The 18,958-nt window shown below is 40.1% G+C and overlaps 1 protein-coding gene and 1 long non-coding RNA gene across 19 annotated transcripts in view; one reads left to right on the forward strand and one right to left on the reverse strand.

Annotated features, from left to right (window-relative positions):
* Nucleotides 1-18,958, forward strand: part of XRRA1 (X-ray radiation resistance associated 1) — a 61,623-nt gene that overhangs the window by 31,251 nt on the left and 11,414 nt on the right. For 10 of the 18 annotated variants that reach the window (XM_023239436.2, XM_045038726.1, XM_045038727.1 and 7 more), the window contains 4 exons: nucleotides 3,617-3,745; nucleotides 4,454-4,671; nucleotides 8,359-8,399; nucleotides 10,803-10,928. In XM_023239436.2, coding sequence (XP_023095204.2) covers nucleotides 3,617-3,745; nucleotides 4,454-4,671; nucleotides 8,359-8,399; nucleotides 10,803-10,928 — 514 coding nt within the window. Of the gene's footprint in view, nucleotides 1-379; nucleotides 3,746-4,453; nucleotides 4,672-8,358; nucleotides 8,400-10,802; nucleotides 10,929-18,958 lie in introns of those variants that run through there. The other 8 variants (XM_045038731.1, XM_045038735.1, XM_019811816.3 and 5 more) reach the window with 7 other exon arrangements.
* Nucleotides 8,693-10,809, reverse strand: LOC111556606. Its single transcript, XR_002736223.2, has 3 exons — nucleotides 10,454-10,809; nucleotides 9,696-9,772; nucleotides 8,693-9,281 (listed from the first exon to the last, which is right to left on the reverse strand). It is a non-coding gene; the product is annotated as an uncharacterized LOC111556606 (long non-coding RNA).

The raw sequence follows: 18,958 nt of genomic DNA on the forward strand, positions 1-18,958 counted from the left end.
AGGGGGTCTCCAATTACATGCCCCACCTTCTGTTTTGACAAGATCAGCAAGTGTCCTCAAGGCAAACATGGCTTCTTGTGCTTGGTTTCTGTCTCGACTTTTATATTTTGGTACTACTACTTTACTGTCTTCACATCTCTTATGTGTTTTTAAATGATGAATCTTTTGGGGCGCCTGGGTGGCTCAGGCTCAGGTCATGATCTTGCAGTTTATGAGTTCGAGCCCCGCATCGGGCTCTGTGCCTGGAGCCTGCTTGGAGCCTGCTTCAGATTCTATGTCTCCCTCTCTCTCTGCCCTTCCCCCTTCATGCTGTCTTTGTCTATCTCTTTCTCTTTCTCTCTCTCTTAAAGAATAAACAAACATTTAAAAATTTAAAAAAAAATGAATCTTTTTCTTTTTATGTTTTATTCATCATTTTAGTTGTTTTCAGTGGGACGCCTTGTTGCATACAGTAAGGCAAGTCTCCACCACTATGTCCTTCTATTTCTTTATAAGATGGGTAAAATAAATGCACTCCTACTTACATCAGGATATCAATTGAAATAATTGTGCTTTGAAAGCTATGAGGCTCCAAACAAGTATTACTGTTATTTTCTTCCCATTTGTCTTCCCACACTCAAAATGCTCTTTGGATTCCTCTTCTTCTGCCAGCCTCTTAAATGTTGATCGTCCCCAGTTTTCTACTCTCAACCCACTGTTTTTATTAATCTTTATAATCTTGATAGTTTCATCCCTCCCAAGTCTTCTTTATTTCTCTACTTCACATCCATCTTCTGAGCTATGAGCCCATATCTTTTACTTATTATATCAAAGTCATCATGCATATGCCCATGCCAAGATCTCCTCCCGTGTCGCTGGCCTCAGTGATGGGCACTGCTCTCCATCAGCAGTGCAGTTGTCTGAGTGAGAAACGTGGGCATCAGCCTGAGTTCTTCCCTCCCTCACATCCACTCAGTCATCAGATGCTGTGAATTGTACTTTCTAAATGTTTCTCAAACTTGGCCATTTCTGTTGTCCTCCTGTTCAGTCTCACTGCAGCAAATCAGCACAGCCCATGCTACTTGGGATACAGCTAAGGATCTGTCAAATGTTTCTTTCTCTTGATCACCTCCCAACACACCCACCTTACCATCAGCCAGAGGGATGTTCCTAAAATGCACATCTGATTCGATCACTGCTCTACTTGAAGTCCTTCAGCAGCTTCCCAGTGTTCTAAAGATAAACTCCATTAACATTGATCACAAGGCTTTTCATGACCTGACTCTGCTTCTCCATCCTTTCTCTTGACTTTTTTCCATTTCACCATATACCTCATTTATTTTGGACTATTTGTGTCTCCATTTCTGGATATATCACACTTTATCTCTGTCTGGGTGAGCTAGGGGGATATCTGACCTACTCGCATCATTAGCCTGTCCTATTACATGTTTTGATTGACATCTGAGACTTTGGCTCTCCCATTAAGCCTGTTCCTTTTCCCCCTTGGACCATACGTGTCATCTCTCTCAGGCTTGACCAGCACGGGGCAGAGGGGGATGGTTACCTCCTTTTTTTCTAAGCACTGTTTTCCTAAAAATGCCTAAAAGAGCACCAGATCTTTAGCAGCCACATCATGAGTCCTCTTTTACACAAGCGAGTTGTGAAGCCATGTCTCTCTCATCCTGGGTTGCACTGTGGGTTTTCTGTATCATAGGAGCTGATCTGACATTTTAATGGGCATTACAACTTGCTAAATTTCATCTGTTTTACTGCAGCTCTTGGTCCAGTCTGTTCTGCAATATTTTTGGCTTAATCAGAAGTCTTACAATGTAAAGTAAAAGAAATCCTCTTTCATCATGTAGATAGGGGAACTGACCAGGACCAGAGATGCTGGATGGACACCAGGTAGAAGTCACCCAGCAAGCAAAGCAGCAGCAGCAGCAGCACCAGAGCCACAGCCTAGGGCTGCTGGTCCCCATTCCCATGCTTCCTTAATATGGCACACAAATTCCCATTCCTGAATCCAATCACTGGGGCATACTCTTAGCTTCTAAAAAAATTAAGTCAAATCTGTTGTATTTTAAATGGTATTAAATTCCTTTTGGCAAGAGAAGGTATAATAAAAATAGCACCACTCTGAACAGCTGGAAACTTCAGCCTCTCCATACTGATAGACTCCTGCCACTTCAAAGAGCTCTTCTACCAAAACTGCCATGAGAAGGACTCCATTGGAGAGCCTGACACTTTCCTCTGCAGCCTCGCTTCTTGTCCTCCTTACCCACCTACTGACTGCCCCCCTATTTTAAGACATCAGTATTAGAGACAAAATTGGGCTTTTCTATGTTATAATTAGGGTACAGCTTTTAAAAGGCAAAACACGATAACTTGTCACAAAAGACAGGACAGAGCTACCTCCTTCATTATGGAATGTAAGAGGAATTTTTCGAAGGCTTATTTTGTAGCTGTTTCACATCTCACTGGAGTGAAAAAGATTGGCCAATTAATTATAAATCAACAGAGCTGCTGTGCACCCTCCTGTAATTGCTCTCAGGTAGAGATTAAAAATTTAGTGCATGAAAGTTGGTCTTTTCAGGAGAAGAAAAGAATCACCTGTGACCTTCAACTATCATGAACTAAAGGCTTCTTTCATCCTTTGTTGAGTGTATTGAGTGTTTAATTTGGGTATATGGAGAGGAAGGAGTTGGAGGGAGAACTGAAAACATGATTTGAGTCATCTGTGTTTGTGTACTTAAAAAGGGGCACCTGGTTGGTTCAGTTGGTAGAGCATGGAACTCTTGATCTTGGGGTTATAGGTTTGAACCCCACATTGGGTGTAGAGATTACCTAAAAATATAAAATCTTTTTTTTAAGTTGGAAAAAAATAAAAAAGAATTACATAGGTCTTATCCATCTAGAGGCACAAACGAGGCCACATTAATGGTAGTACCTAAAATGCCCTGACTTCCTGCCCTGCCTGTGTGATTCAGGATCTCAGCCCATTAAATTCCACTCTCAGGTGTTTCTGGGTCTCCTCAGAAAGTTTGAGTTTAAAAAGAGACTTCTCAACTCCTTACTGATATGTGCTTTTTATTAAGTTGCTTTAGAAGAGAGCCTCACTGCAGCCAGCCTACCTTACCCCACATGGACCAAAGCTGTGGTCCATGCCAAGGGGTTTGTCTTCTGGTGATCCCATAGTTACCAATCCTTAGGGTGACACAGCATACCCAGGAGTCTGACCTGACCCAAATTTGTGCAGTATTCTTTCTTCAGAATGTTTTCCCCAACTTGGGCATGCCTTATTCACTCTGGTATTTTCCATGAGCATTACTAGTGCACCCCATCCTGCCCCAGTCGGGTCTCACTGAGTCCATCTGTGGATGTGTACAACCTTTCTCCATACAGAAGACTGTATGTGTGAGTAGGATTTGGGGAAGGGGTCAGTTGGGGAGGGAATTACACCTTCCAGTCCCTCTCTACAGGGACCTCTGTGGGACACTAAAGAGGGTTCCCAAGGTGGTTATATCTCTTGATTGATTTCCTGTTCTCCATCTCCATTCCTATTCTCATTCCTACTTCTTGGGGATGGTGGAGTTTGTTCCCTGCCCTTGCTCATTACCCAGGATCCTTGCACTTACAGGGAGGCATCTGTAACGTCACTGACGAACAAGAGGTACATCCTGAGGTTCCCAGTGCTGGAGACACTGATGCTGGATGACAACAAGCTCTCCAGCCCCAATTGCTTTGCCAGCCTGGCCGGGCTCAGAAGGTAAAGTCACACTCCTCTCTCTGAAGGACCCCCTACCACTGCCAACCTGGCCCACACCCTGAGTGCTGCTTTGGAATCCAAAAGGCCTGAGTTGAAATCCCAGTTCCACTACTTACCTCTGCTGTGTGGTCACTGATAATCCATTTCTCCCCTCTGAGCTTTAGCTCAGCCATAAAAGTGGGGCATCAGTAGGACATTTCTGATCAAGTGACTAGATTAGAAGTGGCAAAGAGAAGGGAGGATAAAAAGAGATATTACCAGAGATAGAGTCCTGACCCCTGAGAGAGGAGACAGAAAAAAAACAAAACAAAACAAAAAAAAAAACAACCAGAATCAGAAAGATAAGAATTAACGGCTATATTCTACCTATTTGAATAATGAAAATACTGGCATTTATTTATTATTATTTTTTAAATTCTGGCATTTAAATGGTTAAGCTTTAGATCCCTGGAAAATTTATTTTGGAGTCAGTTACCATTTACTGCATGCTACTTTGTGTAGAGCCATTTACATTGTCTAATTAAACTTCACTGGAGCCCCATTTTAGAGATAGGGATATTGAGTCCAGAGAGGGTAATCACTGGCTCCAGGTCACACAAGGAGTAAGGGTCCAAGCCTGAGTTCATGTTCTTTCCCTAAAGTTGCTAGGTAAATGCTCCTGAGGTATCATTATTGCTGTGATTCTGTATTCACTTTCCTTAATTAAAGACTGAAGAAATTAAGCCTGGACCAAAACAGGATTTTCCGGATCCCATACCTACAGCAGGTTCAGCTCCAAGACGGGTCAGGGGACTGGGCTAGAGGCAGGGGGAGTCCCCAGAAAGTGCCCCAATCCATGCTGCAGCCCAAGTCGTGGATGTTTGAGGCCTCAGATGAACAACCGGATTATACTGTACTGCCCATGAAAAAGGATGTTGACCGGACAGGTGAGTGGTGCCCCTTATTCCAGAGACTCTAGCCCCATGGTGGGAATAAGCTACCAACAGTTTATTTTGAAAATCTGTGACTCCTTGAGGAGCTGCTGCACTGAAACTGCTGGGCCTGGGGAGGTGGAGGTATCCCATGAATTATTTCAATGGCTTCCTAACCGATTCTCCATTAAGGTGTTTTTAAAACCCAATTAAAAGTAAATTTTTAAAAATCTCAAATAACAAGGGGCACCTGGGTGGCTCAGTTGGCTAAGCGTCCAACTCTTGATTTCAGCTCAGGTCATTATCTCAGGGTTGTGAGATCAAGCCCTGCATCAGCACAGAGCCTGCTTAAGATTCTCTCTCTCCCCCCTCTCTGCCCCTCCCCTGCTTGCTTGCATGCACGCATGCATTCTCTCTCTCTGAAATAAAATTTTAAAAAATCTCTAATAACAAGAAACTCTGAAGTTAGGCTTTCCAGAGATGGCTAATTCTGGGGTACATTGATGTTCTCAAGAGATTCAGGTTCTTTCCATCCTCTTTGCTGCCATCCTTGGCCTGCTTGTTTATCTTTGTAGGTTGATTCCAATTGAGGTCTCAAGATCACTACCACAGGGCCAAGAATCATGTCCAAATGGCAATACTAGAGGCAGAAAAGAAAAGGAATGTCACCTTTATTATAAACCAAAATCTCTTTAATGCATGAGTATATTTCTGGATTATATATTCTGTTCTATTGATCTATTACTGTGCCAATACCACAGTGGGTTTTTTAAATATTTATTTTAAATTGAGAAGTAACCAACATAAAGTAAAAATATAGAAATACTGTATAGATCTTGAATTTTACATGTATATCTCCTTTTAACCACCACCCATATTACAATATAGAGCATTTCCAGCATCCCATTTTGACTTCTATCACCAAAGATAGGTTTGGCTTGATTTGAAATTTATGAATATGGAATTATACAGCATGTGCTCTTTGTGTCTGATTTATTTCACTCAACATTATGTCTGTCAGATTCGTTCATGTTGTTGCATATATTGGTAGTTCACTATTTTTCATTTCTCGTATTTTTTCCAAGTTATTTACCCTTTTTACTGTTAATAGACATTTTGGTTATTTTGAGTTTGAGGCTATTATGGATAAAACTACTATAACTTTTATATCTTTTGGTAGGCTTAAGCACCCATTGTCTGTTGAGTATATACCCAGGAATGGAATTCAAAAGTATGTTTAACATTATTTAGTACTTCTAAGTATTTTTCCAATGCAGTTGTACCAGTTTTAATCCCCATATTAATGTAAGAGAATTTCACTTCCAGTTACTCCATATCCACACAAACACTTGGTAATGTCAGTCTTTTTAATTCTACCTATTTGGGGTAGGTAGGTAGTAGTTTCTTATTGTGGCTTTAATTTGCATTATTTAATGATTTTTTTTCTTTTTTTTTCTTTTAAAGACAGTGAGTGAGCTTGAGCAAGGTAAAAGAGCAGAGAGAGAGAGAGAGAGAGAGAGAGAGAGAGAGAGAGAGAGAGAGAATCTTAAGCAGGCTCCACACTCAGCATGGAGACCAACGTGGGGATTGATCCTGTGACCCTGGGATCATGACATGAGCTGGAACTGACTGAGCAACCCAGGCACCCCAACAAGTTCTGTTTTAATTCTTGGTGTTTTCAATATCCACCCAGACACCCCTAGTTTGCATTTCTTAAGTGACTAATGATCTTACGTACCTTTCATATGTTTATGGGTCACTTTGACCCATATCCTCTTTTGGCAGTGCCTAATAAAGTCTTTGACTGTATTTAAATTGGGTTATATTTTTCTTGTTGGGTTATATTTTTCTTTTCTTGTTGATTTGTTTGAGTTCTTTATATATGCTGGATACAAGTTCTTTGTAGACCTAAATATTAGAAAAATATTTTCCCAGTCTGTATGTAGCCTCCTTTTTCATGTTTCTAATGGTGAATTTTGATGAATAAAAGTTCTTTATTTTAATGAAGTTCAGTTCAACCTTTAATGGTTAGTTCTTTTTGTTTCCTTTTCAAGAATTTTTTATCTGTCTGAAACCATTAAGATATTTTCCTATATTTTCTTCTGGAAGCTTGATTATTTTAGTTTTTACATTTTGGTCTATGATCTGTCTAGAAGTTTCGTATATGATGTGAAGTAGAGTCAGTTTACTTTTTTAGATGGATATCTAATTGACTCAACAGCACTTGTTGAAAAGACTATATCCTTTTCCCCACTGAGTTGTAAGAGAGGTTTTATGGTAAGGCAGGGTCTGTATGTGTCTAAAGTGCTATAGCTTTTTAATATGTTTTGAGAACTGATAGTGAAGTTCTCCAGCTATGTTGTTGCTCTTCAGAATTGCTATAACTATTATAAAGCCTTTGAATTTACATATAAATTTTAGAATCATCTTGTCAGTTTCCACACAATATCCTGCTGGGATTTTGATTAGAATTGTAGTGATCCTATAGACCAATTTGGAGCGAATTTATATTTTTACAATATTGGGCTTTTTAATTTATCAAAGTAATATATCCCACCATGTTTTAGGTCTTTTGAAATTGTTCTCATCAGTGCTTTGTAGTCTCCCGTGGTGAGATCTTGCATATCTTTCATTAGATTTATTCCTATGTATTTGGTCTTTTTCTATGGTATTGTCATTGGTATTGCTTTTTAATATTACATTTCTGCCTGTTTGTTGCTAGTACATAGAAATTTTGAACTTGTATCCAGTAACCTTTCTAACCGGAGATTATAGGCAGAGGATATACATTCATGCAGAGTGTGCTGTAGCTCATCTTTCTAGATATGTCTCCCCAGGGAATCGCTTTTGAGCAACCATACTTGCAACAATTGCCCATCCTCTTGCTAACTCCTACTTTGTTTCTTGTATAAACTTATCCCCAAATCCTTTCCAGACACTTGTCGTAGGAGAAGTTGTTTGGGCCATGTGGTGTTCTACCCCTATTATCGTTTACTTCATTTTCAGGTAAACTTTATTAGTATAATACCATTAATGTGTGGAAGAGGTCCTGTTAGCCAGGGCAGAGGTGAGTAGTGCCTGCACAGGATCCAGTCCAAGAAGATGCTTAGATTTATGGTTGAACTCAGATATTTATTGGCTCATCTCATTCTGATGGTGCCAAGAATGAAATGACTCCACAGCCTCTTCCTTACTACCATGCTGCTGGTTATTCTTAGTATCTCTTCTGGATTCACTGTCTTAATATATTCTGTTTCTACTAACATAACAGGATATTTTCAAATCCTTTGACAGAATATCATTTATATACATTTCTTTCTTCTAACACAGTCTGATCAATACTGACCGCCTGCTCAGTAAGAGCTCTCACATGTTGCAAAGTCAGAAGGAAGGTCAACATGGCTGAAATATAGTGAGTGAGGGGCAGGATAGCAGGAGATAGGGTTGGAGAAGTAGACAGGAGCCAGATCAGGCAGGACCTCAGAGGCCTGGCCAAGGAATTTGGATTTTATTCTGAGTGCACCTCACTACCTGACAGGTATCACAGCCAGCTCCTCTTCCCAGTTAGCATTAGAGATGTGAACCAATGGGAACCCCTCTGGGGGGCCCCTGCTGTACACAGTGGATGAGAGACCCAGACCCCAGCTTCTCTGGGGGCAATCCGTGCTCTCACCAACCTCTGTTATTTCTCTTTTGTTTCAGAGGTTGTGTTCTCATCTTACCCTGGATTTTCAACCTCTGAGGTAGGAACTGCCTGTTTTATATTTGTGCCCTTGAGTTAGAACATTAATTTTAATACACAAAAGTAAGCTAATAAAGCCATGAGAGACATTTATATATATCACACTGAAGAAGCCCATTCAGTGAACAGATACTTACTGAGTACTTAGTGTGTGCCCGGCACTGTGCTGGTCTAGAAACATATAGTGGTAGACTAGACAGTCCAGTCCCTGGCCTCACACAGCCAACAAGCTCGCTTTCACTGTTCTCAGATGTGTTCAGTAGTAATGGTTGGGGCCTCAGGTGGGCAAGCTGGCATTGAAATGAGGCTGCCACCAAGATGAAGCCTGGAGGCTCCCTAATAAGAGCCCCCAAAAGCTAGACTAATCCTTGCCAAGTATACTACCATCTGGGGTCTAATCCTTGGTGTCATAGGCTTAGATGCTTGATTTTCTTCTGGACAGAAAATTGGTTTTTATCTCAGGGTTAGACAACTACTAACCAAGCTCATGAGGACTGATGCACTAAATATTGATGGATGCATTTACAATAAGAAGTACAACTATACATTTAGCCAACCTGCATCCTTGAAAGGCAGCTCAGTACATTCACTCCCTCCCCACAGATAAAACTGGGTGAGAAATTATATCAGTTAACAATTGGCATATAACAAACCAACCCAACAATTACTTTAAACAATAGCAATTTATTCTCACAAATGTTTGGGCTGGTTAGGTGGTTCTGCTGGTTTTTCCAGGGCTCATTCATGCAGCTGGCTGGTTCCCTGGGGCCTGGGTTCATGAACAACTGGTATGGCTTGGCATCTACATGAAGTATTTATTAAGGACTTCTTTACAACATGGTGGCCTTCGGGTTCCAAGAGAGCGAGGATGAATTGCAGGGCTCTGAAATTCAAACGGTAGCACTTCTGCCACATTCTGTTAGTCAAAGTAAGTCATAGGAATGACAGTGCAGCACAGTTCTGTCTGGAGGTAGCACAGACCCCACAAGTTAAGGGCACAGTGCCCAACAGGACTCCCCTTACTTCAGATGCTAGCTGCAAGTGAGCTATTCACACTTATAACAAACTGGCTACAAATTCTGGAGTTCCCACGGCCTTTACAGGCTCAATAACTTAGTAGAACAACTCTTAGAACTCAGGAAAGCCCTATCTTTATGATTACAGTTTTACTATAAAGGGCATAAATGAGGACCAGCCAAATGAAAAGACACATAATGTGAGGTCTAGGAGGGTCCCAGAAAATGGAAATTCCCAAGCCCTATCACTGGTTTTTGTTTTGCTCTCACCCGTGACTTACCTGTCCCACTCGGTACAACTTAGAGCCTAGGAGGGCACAAAACACTTGACCCCAAGTAGGTGCTCTGCTAATGTTCACTGAATGAAAAAGTAAAATTTAAGTGACTTGCTCAAGGTTACACAGTGATTAATGGAGCTTAGAACAGAATCTAGTTCACTTGAACTCAGTTATTAGCCCAGCATCTACCCTGTCATTTCCTTTGGTCCCATCCAACTTAAGGAATCAGTGAGTGATTTGTAGGCATGGTTGACCCAGTAACTTCCATTTTCTGCTTAATGAAACATGTTGATCCTGAGGCAGGCTGGGCTGTACTGAGAAACCATGACTCTGCAAGTGACCCAGATGCAACAGGCCACATTCAGGCCCGGAGGCCTGCTTGAAGTCCTCCAGGACTTAGCTATTGATTTATCCTGGAATGAAGAGCCTCCACAGTAGGATGTGAGCTAGCCCAACAGGCTCAGGTTACTCCTGCTCTCCATCTCCCCACTAGGAAAAGTCTACTTTAAAATATTGGGGTATCTGGGTGGCTCAGCCGGTTGAGCATCCGACTTCGGCTCAGGTCATGATCTCACAGTCCGTGGGTTCAAGCCCTGTGTCGGACTCTGTGCTGACAGCCCAGAGCCTGGAGCCTGCTTCGGATTCTCTGTCTCCCTCTCTCTCTGCCTCTGCCCTGGTTATGCTCTTTGTCTCTCTCTCTCTCTTTCTCAAAAATAAATAAACGTTAAAAATTTTTTTAAAAAATAATAAAATGCAAGCACCTGTCCTTTTGCCGTTTGCAGAAATTTTAGCCCAACTGTAGAGAAGGGCCATTTCAGAATAAGCTGCCAAAGGGCAGAAAGTGAGAGGTAGGGGCAAAAAACCTCTAAGCCTACACCACTGCTGTATTGTCATTTGGCCTCATAGAACTTGAAACTGGAACTTTGGGGGCCAGAGAATCAGCTCATCATGTGACCTCAGAGAACTTGAAGCCAGAACTCTGGGCCCTTGGTAACATCTCCCGTTGTGACCCTAGATGCCTCTTTTGGCCAACCCTCTCTAGAATGTCTTGGCAGCATTCAGCTTCTTATCTTTGGGACATTTTGACATAGACCTTTTTTTCCTTCTAAGGAGGCCAAGGTATGTGCACTTCCTCCCATATTCAAGATTCTTCCCGTGAAGTCACTGAAGGCCAGAAACCAGACGCTGGCCCCGCCCTTTCCGGAGCTGAGGTACCTTAGCCTGGCCTACAACAAGGTGACTCTCTGCTCTCTGCTTATTTCTTCAGGGGCACAGATGGGAGGATGGGATGCGATCTGCTCTGGCCTGAAGGCCAGCCTTAGAGTTCCCTGCATTACAGATATGTGAGCTCAGGAATTCTCAGGGTGGGAGAAGTGGAGAGTGTAGGCCAAGGCAGAAGTCCATCCATTCAGTCCCAGATATTTAATACCACGTGCCAGGCTCTATGCTAGATACTAGGTATACAGCAGCTCAAAGAAAGATTGGGCCGCTTGCCTTTTGGAGCTTGTCACCCATAGGGAAGACTGATATAGCACAAATAGTCTCAGTATAAGCATGCATAGTGTTATGAAGAAATTCAAAGTGCTATGAAGTATATGACGGGGGTAGTCTAACCTAGTATTTGGGATCAGGGAAGGTTCTTGGGAGAGCAGTGCTTTATCAGTTTAATGAGGTGAAGTGTGAGGAGGAGTGAAGTGAGAAATATTCTAGCTTATAGGAACAGCAGATGTAAAGTCCATGGGACACATTTAACATGTTTCTCCTGCATGTTTTATGGTAACATATTTTTCCAATATCCATGTTCTGTTTGACTTCTGTAAACCCCACCAACTGAGCTCTACTCAAGTCTGAAGTGTAGGCAACTTTGAAGGAACTCTGCTTACACTCCTTCTAAGGCAAGCAGTTGGTACAGCCAAATTCTTCAAGTGTTTCTTCCTAAGAGTTTTATAATTTTAGCTTTGAAATTCAGGTCTTTGATTCATTTTGAGTTAATCTTGAGATGTGGTGTGAGATAGGGGTCAAACCTCATTCTTTTGTATGTGGATATGTAGTTTCCTTAGCACCATTTATTGAAAAGACTATTCTTTCTCCATTGAATGGTCTTCTCACCCTTGTCAAAAATCAGTGGCCCATAGATGTATTATGGGTCCCCTCTCATTCTTGAAATTGTTCATTTGTGTCTTTTATTGATCCAAAATAGTTAGAAGTTATCCCTTTTTTTGACTTAAAAAAAAACCCAGCTGCTGGTTTCACTGGATTTCTCTACTTATCTCTTTTCCCATTTCATTAATTTCTGCTTATAACTTGATTTCTGCCCTATTCACATGAGTTTAGTTTGCTCCTTTTTTTTGTTTCCCTCTATAGTGTAATTTTAGATCATTGATTTAGACCTTTTTCTTCTTTTTAATAAAAGCATGTAAAGCTATAAACTTCTTCTCTAAGCACTGTTTTAGCTGCATCCTACAAATGGTAATTTGTGTTTTTATTTTCATTTTGTTAAACTTTTTCACTTTTTGTTTTGATTTCTTTATTTACCCATTGGTTTAGATAAGTGAGATGCTTAATTTCCAAATATATGGAGATCTAGATGTCTCATATTTATTATTTCTAATTTAATTCTGTTGTGGTCAGATAACAACCTGCAAGATTGCATTCTTCTGACATCTATGGAAACTTGTTGTGTGTCCCATCCTATATGCTATCTTGGTGCATGTTCTCTATGCACTTAAAAAAATGTGTATTCTGCACTTTGGGGGATAGTGTTCTATAAATATCAATTACATTAAGGTGGTTGGTAGTATCACTGAGATCATTTCTGTACTATTGTCTCTTCATTTTATCAGTTATCGAGAACAGCATGTTAAAATCTCCAGTTAGATTGTGCATCTGTTTATTTCTCTCCTTAATTCTGTCAGTTTTTGCTTCATGTATTTTGAAGTTTTACTATCACGTACATAAACATTTAGAATTTTTATCTCTACCTGATGTGTCGATCCTTTTATTATTATGACTTGTCTCCCTGTGCCTTGAACAAAATTTCTTGTCTTGCTGTTTTGTCTGATTTTAACATAGATACACAGCTTTCTTAATGCTTGCTAATTGCATAGTCTCTTTCTATCCTTTTACTTTCAACCTCCTTATAGCTTTGTATTTCCAGTCCATCTCTTTGGGACAGCATATAGTTGGGTCTTGCTGGGAGGCCAGAGTGTTTTTCTCTGTGTTCCTATTCTGTACTCAGCTCACAGCCTTCCCCATGCTCCTACACTTCACATGGATTATCTCCACACTTGTGTTCCTCTCACCCAGCAGGAGACTGCTTGTGCTGGTTACTTAGTGCTTGTTCTTCTGGTGGTTGAGGGCCAAGGGGAGGGTCCAGTCCCAGTCTTAAGAGGATGCTGGGTTCCTGTGTCTGTAGGATGGACCTTCTTAGCGATCCAGTCCCCTGCAAGCAGTTGGAGACCTCTCAGGTCGTGGGCCCAGGTTGGTTTCCTGCCTCAATCTCAGAACAGCGGGTTTTAATTTTTTCCCTCCCCCAGATGTAGGACCCTGGGCCCGACAGGTTTTTCTGACCTTCCTCAGAAACTTAAGGCCTTTGTTCACCAGGCAGAGGGTTGGCTGCCTTTTTGACCTTGGCAGCCACTCTCTTCCTCCAGGCCCACACCCTGGAGACAGCTCTCTCCAGTCTCATTCCCTGGGTCCAGTCTTTTGCGTACAAACAGCCATGAATTCTCCTTCTGTCTGTAGCTCTCAGAAGTTCTACTCTAGCCCACACTTAGCCTTTAGTGGGCCATTAAAATGGTGAGCTGATTTCTTCCCAATTGCTTGTATAGCACTTGCCATCTCTTCCTCCCGTGTTCTGCCACATGTGAGCCAGTCCTGTGTCCCATCTCTCCTTGGAGGTGCTTGTCTTTCCTTAGGTTTCAGGCCACGTGATTGCCCTGAGACCTTAGCTCTCTGGTAGATGCAAGAAAGTTATGATGTTATAGGCTATTCTGTCTTTTTTCTTGTTGTTAAGGAGAGGAGCAATACATGCATACATTTTCTACATGCTCACTTGAGTTTTAAATTATATTTTTCTTTATAATAATTATCACCTAGCATATTATATATCTTTTTCTTTATTACCAGTTGTCTACTGCCAGAATGTAGGTTTGTTTGAGAGCCAGGACTTTGTTTTGCTTACAACTATATCCTCATCATCTAGAATAGCACCTGATACATGATAGTTACTCAGTAAGTTTGATAAATGAATGATGTTTTGATCATGTCAAGGAATACTCATGCTACCTGTGTTGAAATTAATATTCAATTTATTACAGTTACAAATTTTAAAACCAGTTCTGCATTCAAACAGAACTTAAACATCTAGAATATCCACTCAGTAATCTAGTAAGTTTTGTGCCAAAAGTAAAGCAATCACTTTAACTCAACCTTTAACTAATATTTCCTTAGTTCATAAATTTGACAGATTAAGCTCTATTTGCCTTAACCCAATGAAATTGGATAGAAACTTTAAGTTGTCCCTGGAGCCCGAGTTTATTTTCAGGGGCATTCAACTCATCTTGTGGGGATAGGCTAGCTATCCTATCTGGTGGCCAAATTCTTCTCACTATATCAGCCAGAATCCCAAACCCATATCTTTTAGCTGGGACTCAATTTCACAGAAAATATGACATACATGCCTTGGGTATCTTTCAGCTTTCTACCAGTTTTAATTATAACTTTCTTCAACTTTTTACTCACCTGATTTGGATAGGTGGAATTTTGCATCCTGACAAAATTCAATTTAATTTTCCCTCCCCCATTCTGTTGTGACTGCTTCTTGACCACCTGTTTTGCATATAAGAGACTCTGTACCCACTTTAGCCACCATTTTATAGTTATTTATGAACACATATTAGGCTTCTTTGTAGCTTCATCCCCCTTTCCCTCCTTCTCTAGAGTCTAGATAAGAAGTCAGCAAGTGTTTTCTATAAAGGGCCAGATAAATATAATACTCTGTCCCAACTACTCAACTCTGTCCTTGTAGAACAAAGGCAGTATGTAAATGGATTTTGTTTGTTTGTTTGTTTGTTTTTAATTTATGTATTGTCAAGTTAGCTAACATACAGTGAAGTCTTGGCTTCAGGAGTAGATTTCCATGATTCATCACTTGTATACAACACCCAGGACTCATCCCAGCAAGTGCCCTCCTCAATGCTCATCACCCATTTTCTGCACTCCTCATCCTCCAACTCCCATCAATCCTCAGTTTGTTCTCTGTATTTAAGAATCTCTTATGGTTTGCCTTCCTCTCTGTTTGTATCTTAATTTTCCTTCCCTTTCCCTATGGTAATCTGTTAAGTTTCTCAAATTCCACATATGAGTGAAATCAAATGATATCTGTCATTCTCTGAATGACTTATTTCACTTAGCTTAATACCCTACAGTTCCATCCAGATTGTTGTAAATGGCAAGATCTTGTTCTTTTTCATCACTGAGTAGTATTCCATTTGAGCTCTTTCCATAATTTGGCTATTGTTGATAGTGCTGCTGTAAACATTGGGGTACATGCACCCCTACGAAATCATCACTCCTGAATTCTTTGGATAAATTCCTAGTAGTGCTATTGCTGGGCCATAAGGTAGGTAGTTCTATTTTTATTTTTTTGAGGAACCTTCACAGCGTTTTCCAGAGTAGCTGCACCAGTTTGCATTCCCACCAACAGTGCAAGATGGTTCCCCTTTCTCCACATCCTCACCAATCTCTGTTGTTTCCTGAGTTGTTCATTTTAGTCTCTCTACCAGCATGAGGTGGTATCCTAGTGTGGTTTTGATTTGTATTTCCCTGATGATGAGTGATGTTGAGCATCTTTTCATGTATCTGTTAGCCATCTGGATGTCGTTTTTGGAAAAGTGTCTATTCATGTCTTCTGCCCATTTCTTCACTGGCTTATTTGTTTTTTGGGTACTGAGTTTGGTAAGTTCTTTGTAGATTTTGGTACTAACCCTTTATCAAATATGTAATTTGAAAATATCTTCTCCTATTCCATTAGTTGCCTTTTAGTTTTGTTGATTGTTTCCTTCGCCATACAGAAGCTTTTTATCTTGATGAGGTCCCAATAGTTCATTTTTGCTTTTGTTTCCCTTGCCTCTGGAGACATGTCAAATAAGAAGTTGCTAAAAAAAAAAAAAAAGTTGCTGTGGCTGAAGTCAAAGAGGTTGTTGCCTGTTATCTCCTGTAGGATTTTGATGGTTTCCTGTCTCACATTTAGGTCTTTCATTTGTTTTGAATCTATTTTTGTGTATGGTGTAAGAAAGTGGTCCAGGTTCATTTTTCTGAATGTTGCTGTCCAGTTCTCCCACCGCTATTTGCTAAAGAGACTGTCTTTTTTCCATTGGATACTCTTTCCTGCTTTGTCAAAGATTAGTTGGCAGTATATTTGTGGGTCCATTTTTGGGTTCTCTATTCTATTCCATTGATCTGTGTGTCTGTTTTTGTGCCAATACCATACTGTCTTGATGATTATAGTTTTGTAACACAGGCTAAAGTCTGGGATTGTGATGCCTCCAGCTTTGGTTTTCTTTTTCAACGTACATAACTTCGGCTATTTGGGGTCTTTTATGGTTCCGTACAAATTTTAGGATTATTTATTCTAGCTTTGAGAAGAATGCTGGTGCTGTTTGTTGGGATTGTATTGAATGTGTAGATTGCTTTGGGTAGTATCGACACTTTAACAATATTTGTTCTTCCAATTCATGAGCATGGAATATTTTTCCATTTCTTTGTGTCTTCTTCAATTTATTTCATAAGTTTTCCATGGTTTTCAGCATACAGATCTTTTACCTCTTTGGTAAGGTTTATTCCTAGGTATTTCATATATTTTAGAGCAACTGTAAATGGAATCGATTCCTTGATTTCTCTTTCTGTTGCTTTGTTATTGGTATACAGGAATGCAACCGATTTCTATGCATTGATTTTATATCCTGCACCTTTGCTGAATTCATATACCAGTTCAAGCAGTTTTTTGGTGGAGTCTTTTCAGGTTTTCCACGTAGAGTATCATGTCATCTGCAAAGAGTGAATTTGACCTCTTTGCCAATTTGGATGCCTTTTATTTCTTTGTGTTGTCTGATTGCTGAGGCTAGGGCTTCCAACACTGTGTTAAACAAAACAACAGTGGGGAGAGTGGACATCCCTGTCATGTTCCTGATTTCAGGGGGAAAGCTCTCAGTTTTCCCCACTGAGGAAGGTATTAGCTGTGTGCCTTTCATATATGGCTTTTATGATGTTATATTCCTTCTATCCTGACTTTCTTGAGGGTTTTTATTAAGAAAGGATGCTATATTTTGTCAAATATTTTTTCTGCATCTATTGACAGGATCATATGGTTCTTATTCTTTCTTCTATTAATGTGATGTATCACATTGATTGATTTGCAAATATTAAACCAGCCCTGCAGCCCAGGAATGAATCCCACTTGATCATGGTGATGACTCCTTTAATGTACTGTTGAATTTGATTTGCTAGTTCATGTTGAGAATTTTTACATCCATATTCATCAGGGATATTGGCCTGTAATTCTCCTTTTTAGTGGGGTCTTTGTCTGGTTTGGGAATCAAGGCAATGCTGACTTCATAGAATGAGTCTGGAAGCTTTCCTTCTGTTTCTATTTTTTGGAAACACCTTGAGAAGAATAGGTATTAACTCTGCTTTAAATGTCTGGTAAAATTCCCCTGGGAAGCCATCCTGCCCAGGATTCTTAATTTGTTGGGAGATTTTTGATAATCCATTCAATTTCTTTGCTGGTCATGGGCCTGTTCAAATTTGCTGTTTCTTCCCTTTTGAGTTTTGGTAGTGTGTGGGTGTCTAGGAATTTGTCCATTTCTTCCAGATTTTCAAATTTGTTGGCATATAATTTTTAATAGTATTCTCTAATAATTGTATTTCTCTAGTGTTATGATCTTTCCTCTTTCATTCGTGATTTTTATCTATTTGGGTCCTCTCTCTTTTGAGAGGTCTGGCTAGGCATTTATCAATTTTGTTTATTCTTTCAAAAAACCAGTTCTAAGATTCATTCATCTATTCTGGGTTGTTTGTTTGTTTGATTTTGGATTCTATCTTGTTTATTTCTGCTCTAATCTTTATTCTTTCTCTTCTGCTGGCTTTGGGCTTTCTTTGCTGCTCCTTTCTATTCTAGTTCCTTTAGGTGTAAGGTTGGGTGGTGTATTTGGGGCCTTTCTTGCTTCTTGAGATAGGCCTGAATTACAATGTATTTTCCTCTTAGAACTGCCTTTACTTCATCCCAAAGGGTTTGGTCTGTCATGTTTTCATTTTCATTTCTTCCATATATTTTCTAATTTCTTCTTTAATTTCCTGGTTGACCCATGCATTCTTTAGTAGGATGTTCTTTAACATCCATGTATTTGGGGGCTTTCCAGATTTTCCTTGTGGTTGATTTCAAGTTTCATAGTGTTGTGATCTGAAAATATGCATGGTATGATCTCAATCTTTTTTTATTTTGTGACCCAGTATGTGATCTTTTTGGAGAATGTTCCATGTGCACTCAAGAAGAATGTGTATTCTGCTTTTGGATGAAAAGTTCTAACTATATCTGTTAAGTCCATCTGGTCCAATGTGTCATTCAGTCCATTGTTGTAAGTGGAGCATTAAACTCCCCTACAATCATGCTATTAATGTCTATACATTTACTTATGTTTGTGATTAACTGATGTATATATTTGGGTGCTTTCACATGGGGGGCATAAACATTTACAATTGTTAGCTCTTCTTGATGGATATCCCCCTTAATTATGATAGAATGCCCTTCTTCATCTCTTATTACAGTCTTTGTTTTAAAATCCAGCTTGTCTGACAGAAGTATGGCTACTCTGGTTTTCTTTTGCTGTCCAGTAGCATGATAGATTGTTCTCCATCCCCTCACTTTCAATCTGCAGCTGTCCTCAGGTCTATAATGAGTCTTTTGTAGTCAGCATATAGATGAATCTTGTTTTTTGTTTGTTTGTTTGTTTGTTGTTTGTTTTAATTCATTCTGATACCCTGTGTCTTTTGATTGGGGCATTTAGTTCATCTACATTCAGAGTGATTAATTGAAAGATACGGATTTCGTGTCATTATGTTATCTGTAGATTTCATGCTTGTGGTGATGTCTCTGGTCCTTTGTAGTCTTTGCTACTTTCTGCTCACAGAGTCCCTCTTAGGATCTCCTGCAGGGCTGGTTTAGTGGACACAAACTCCTTTAGTTTTGGTTTGTCTGGAAAAGCCTT

The sequence above is a fragment of the Felis catus genome, chromosome D1, assembly GCF_018350175.1.
Source record: "Felis catus isolate Fca126 chromosome D1, F.catus_Fca126_mat1.0, whole genome shotgun sequence".
Lineage (NCBI taxonomy): Eukaryota > Metazoa > Chordata > Mammalia > Carnivora > Felidae > Felis > Felis catus.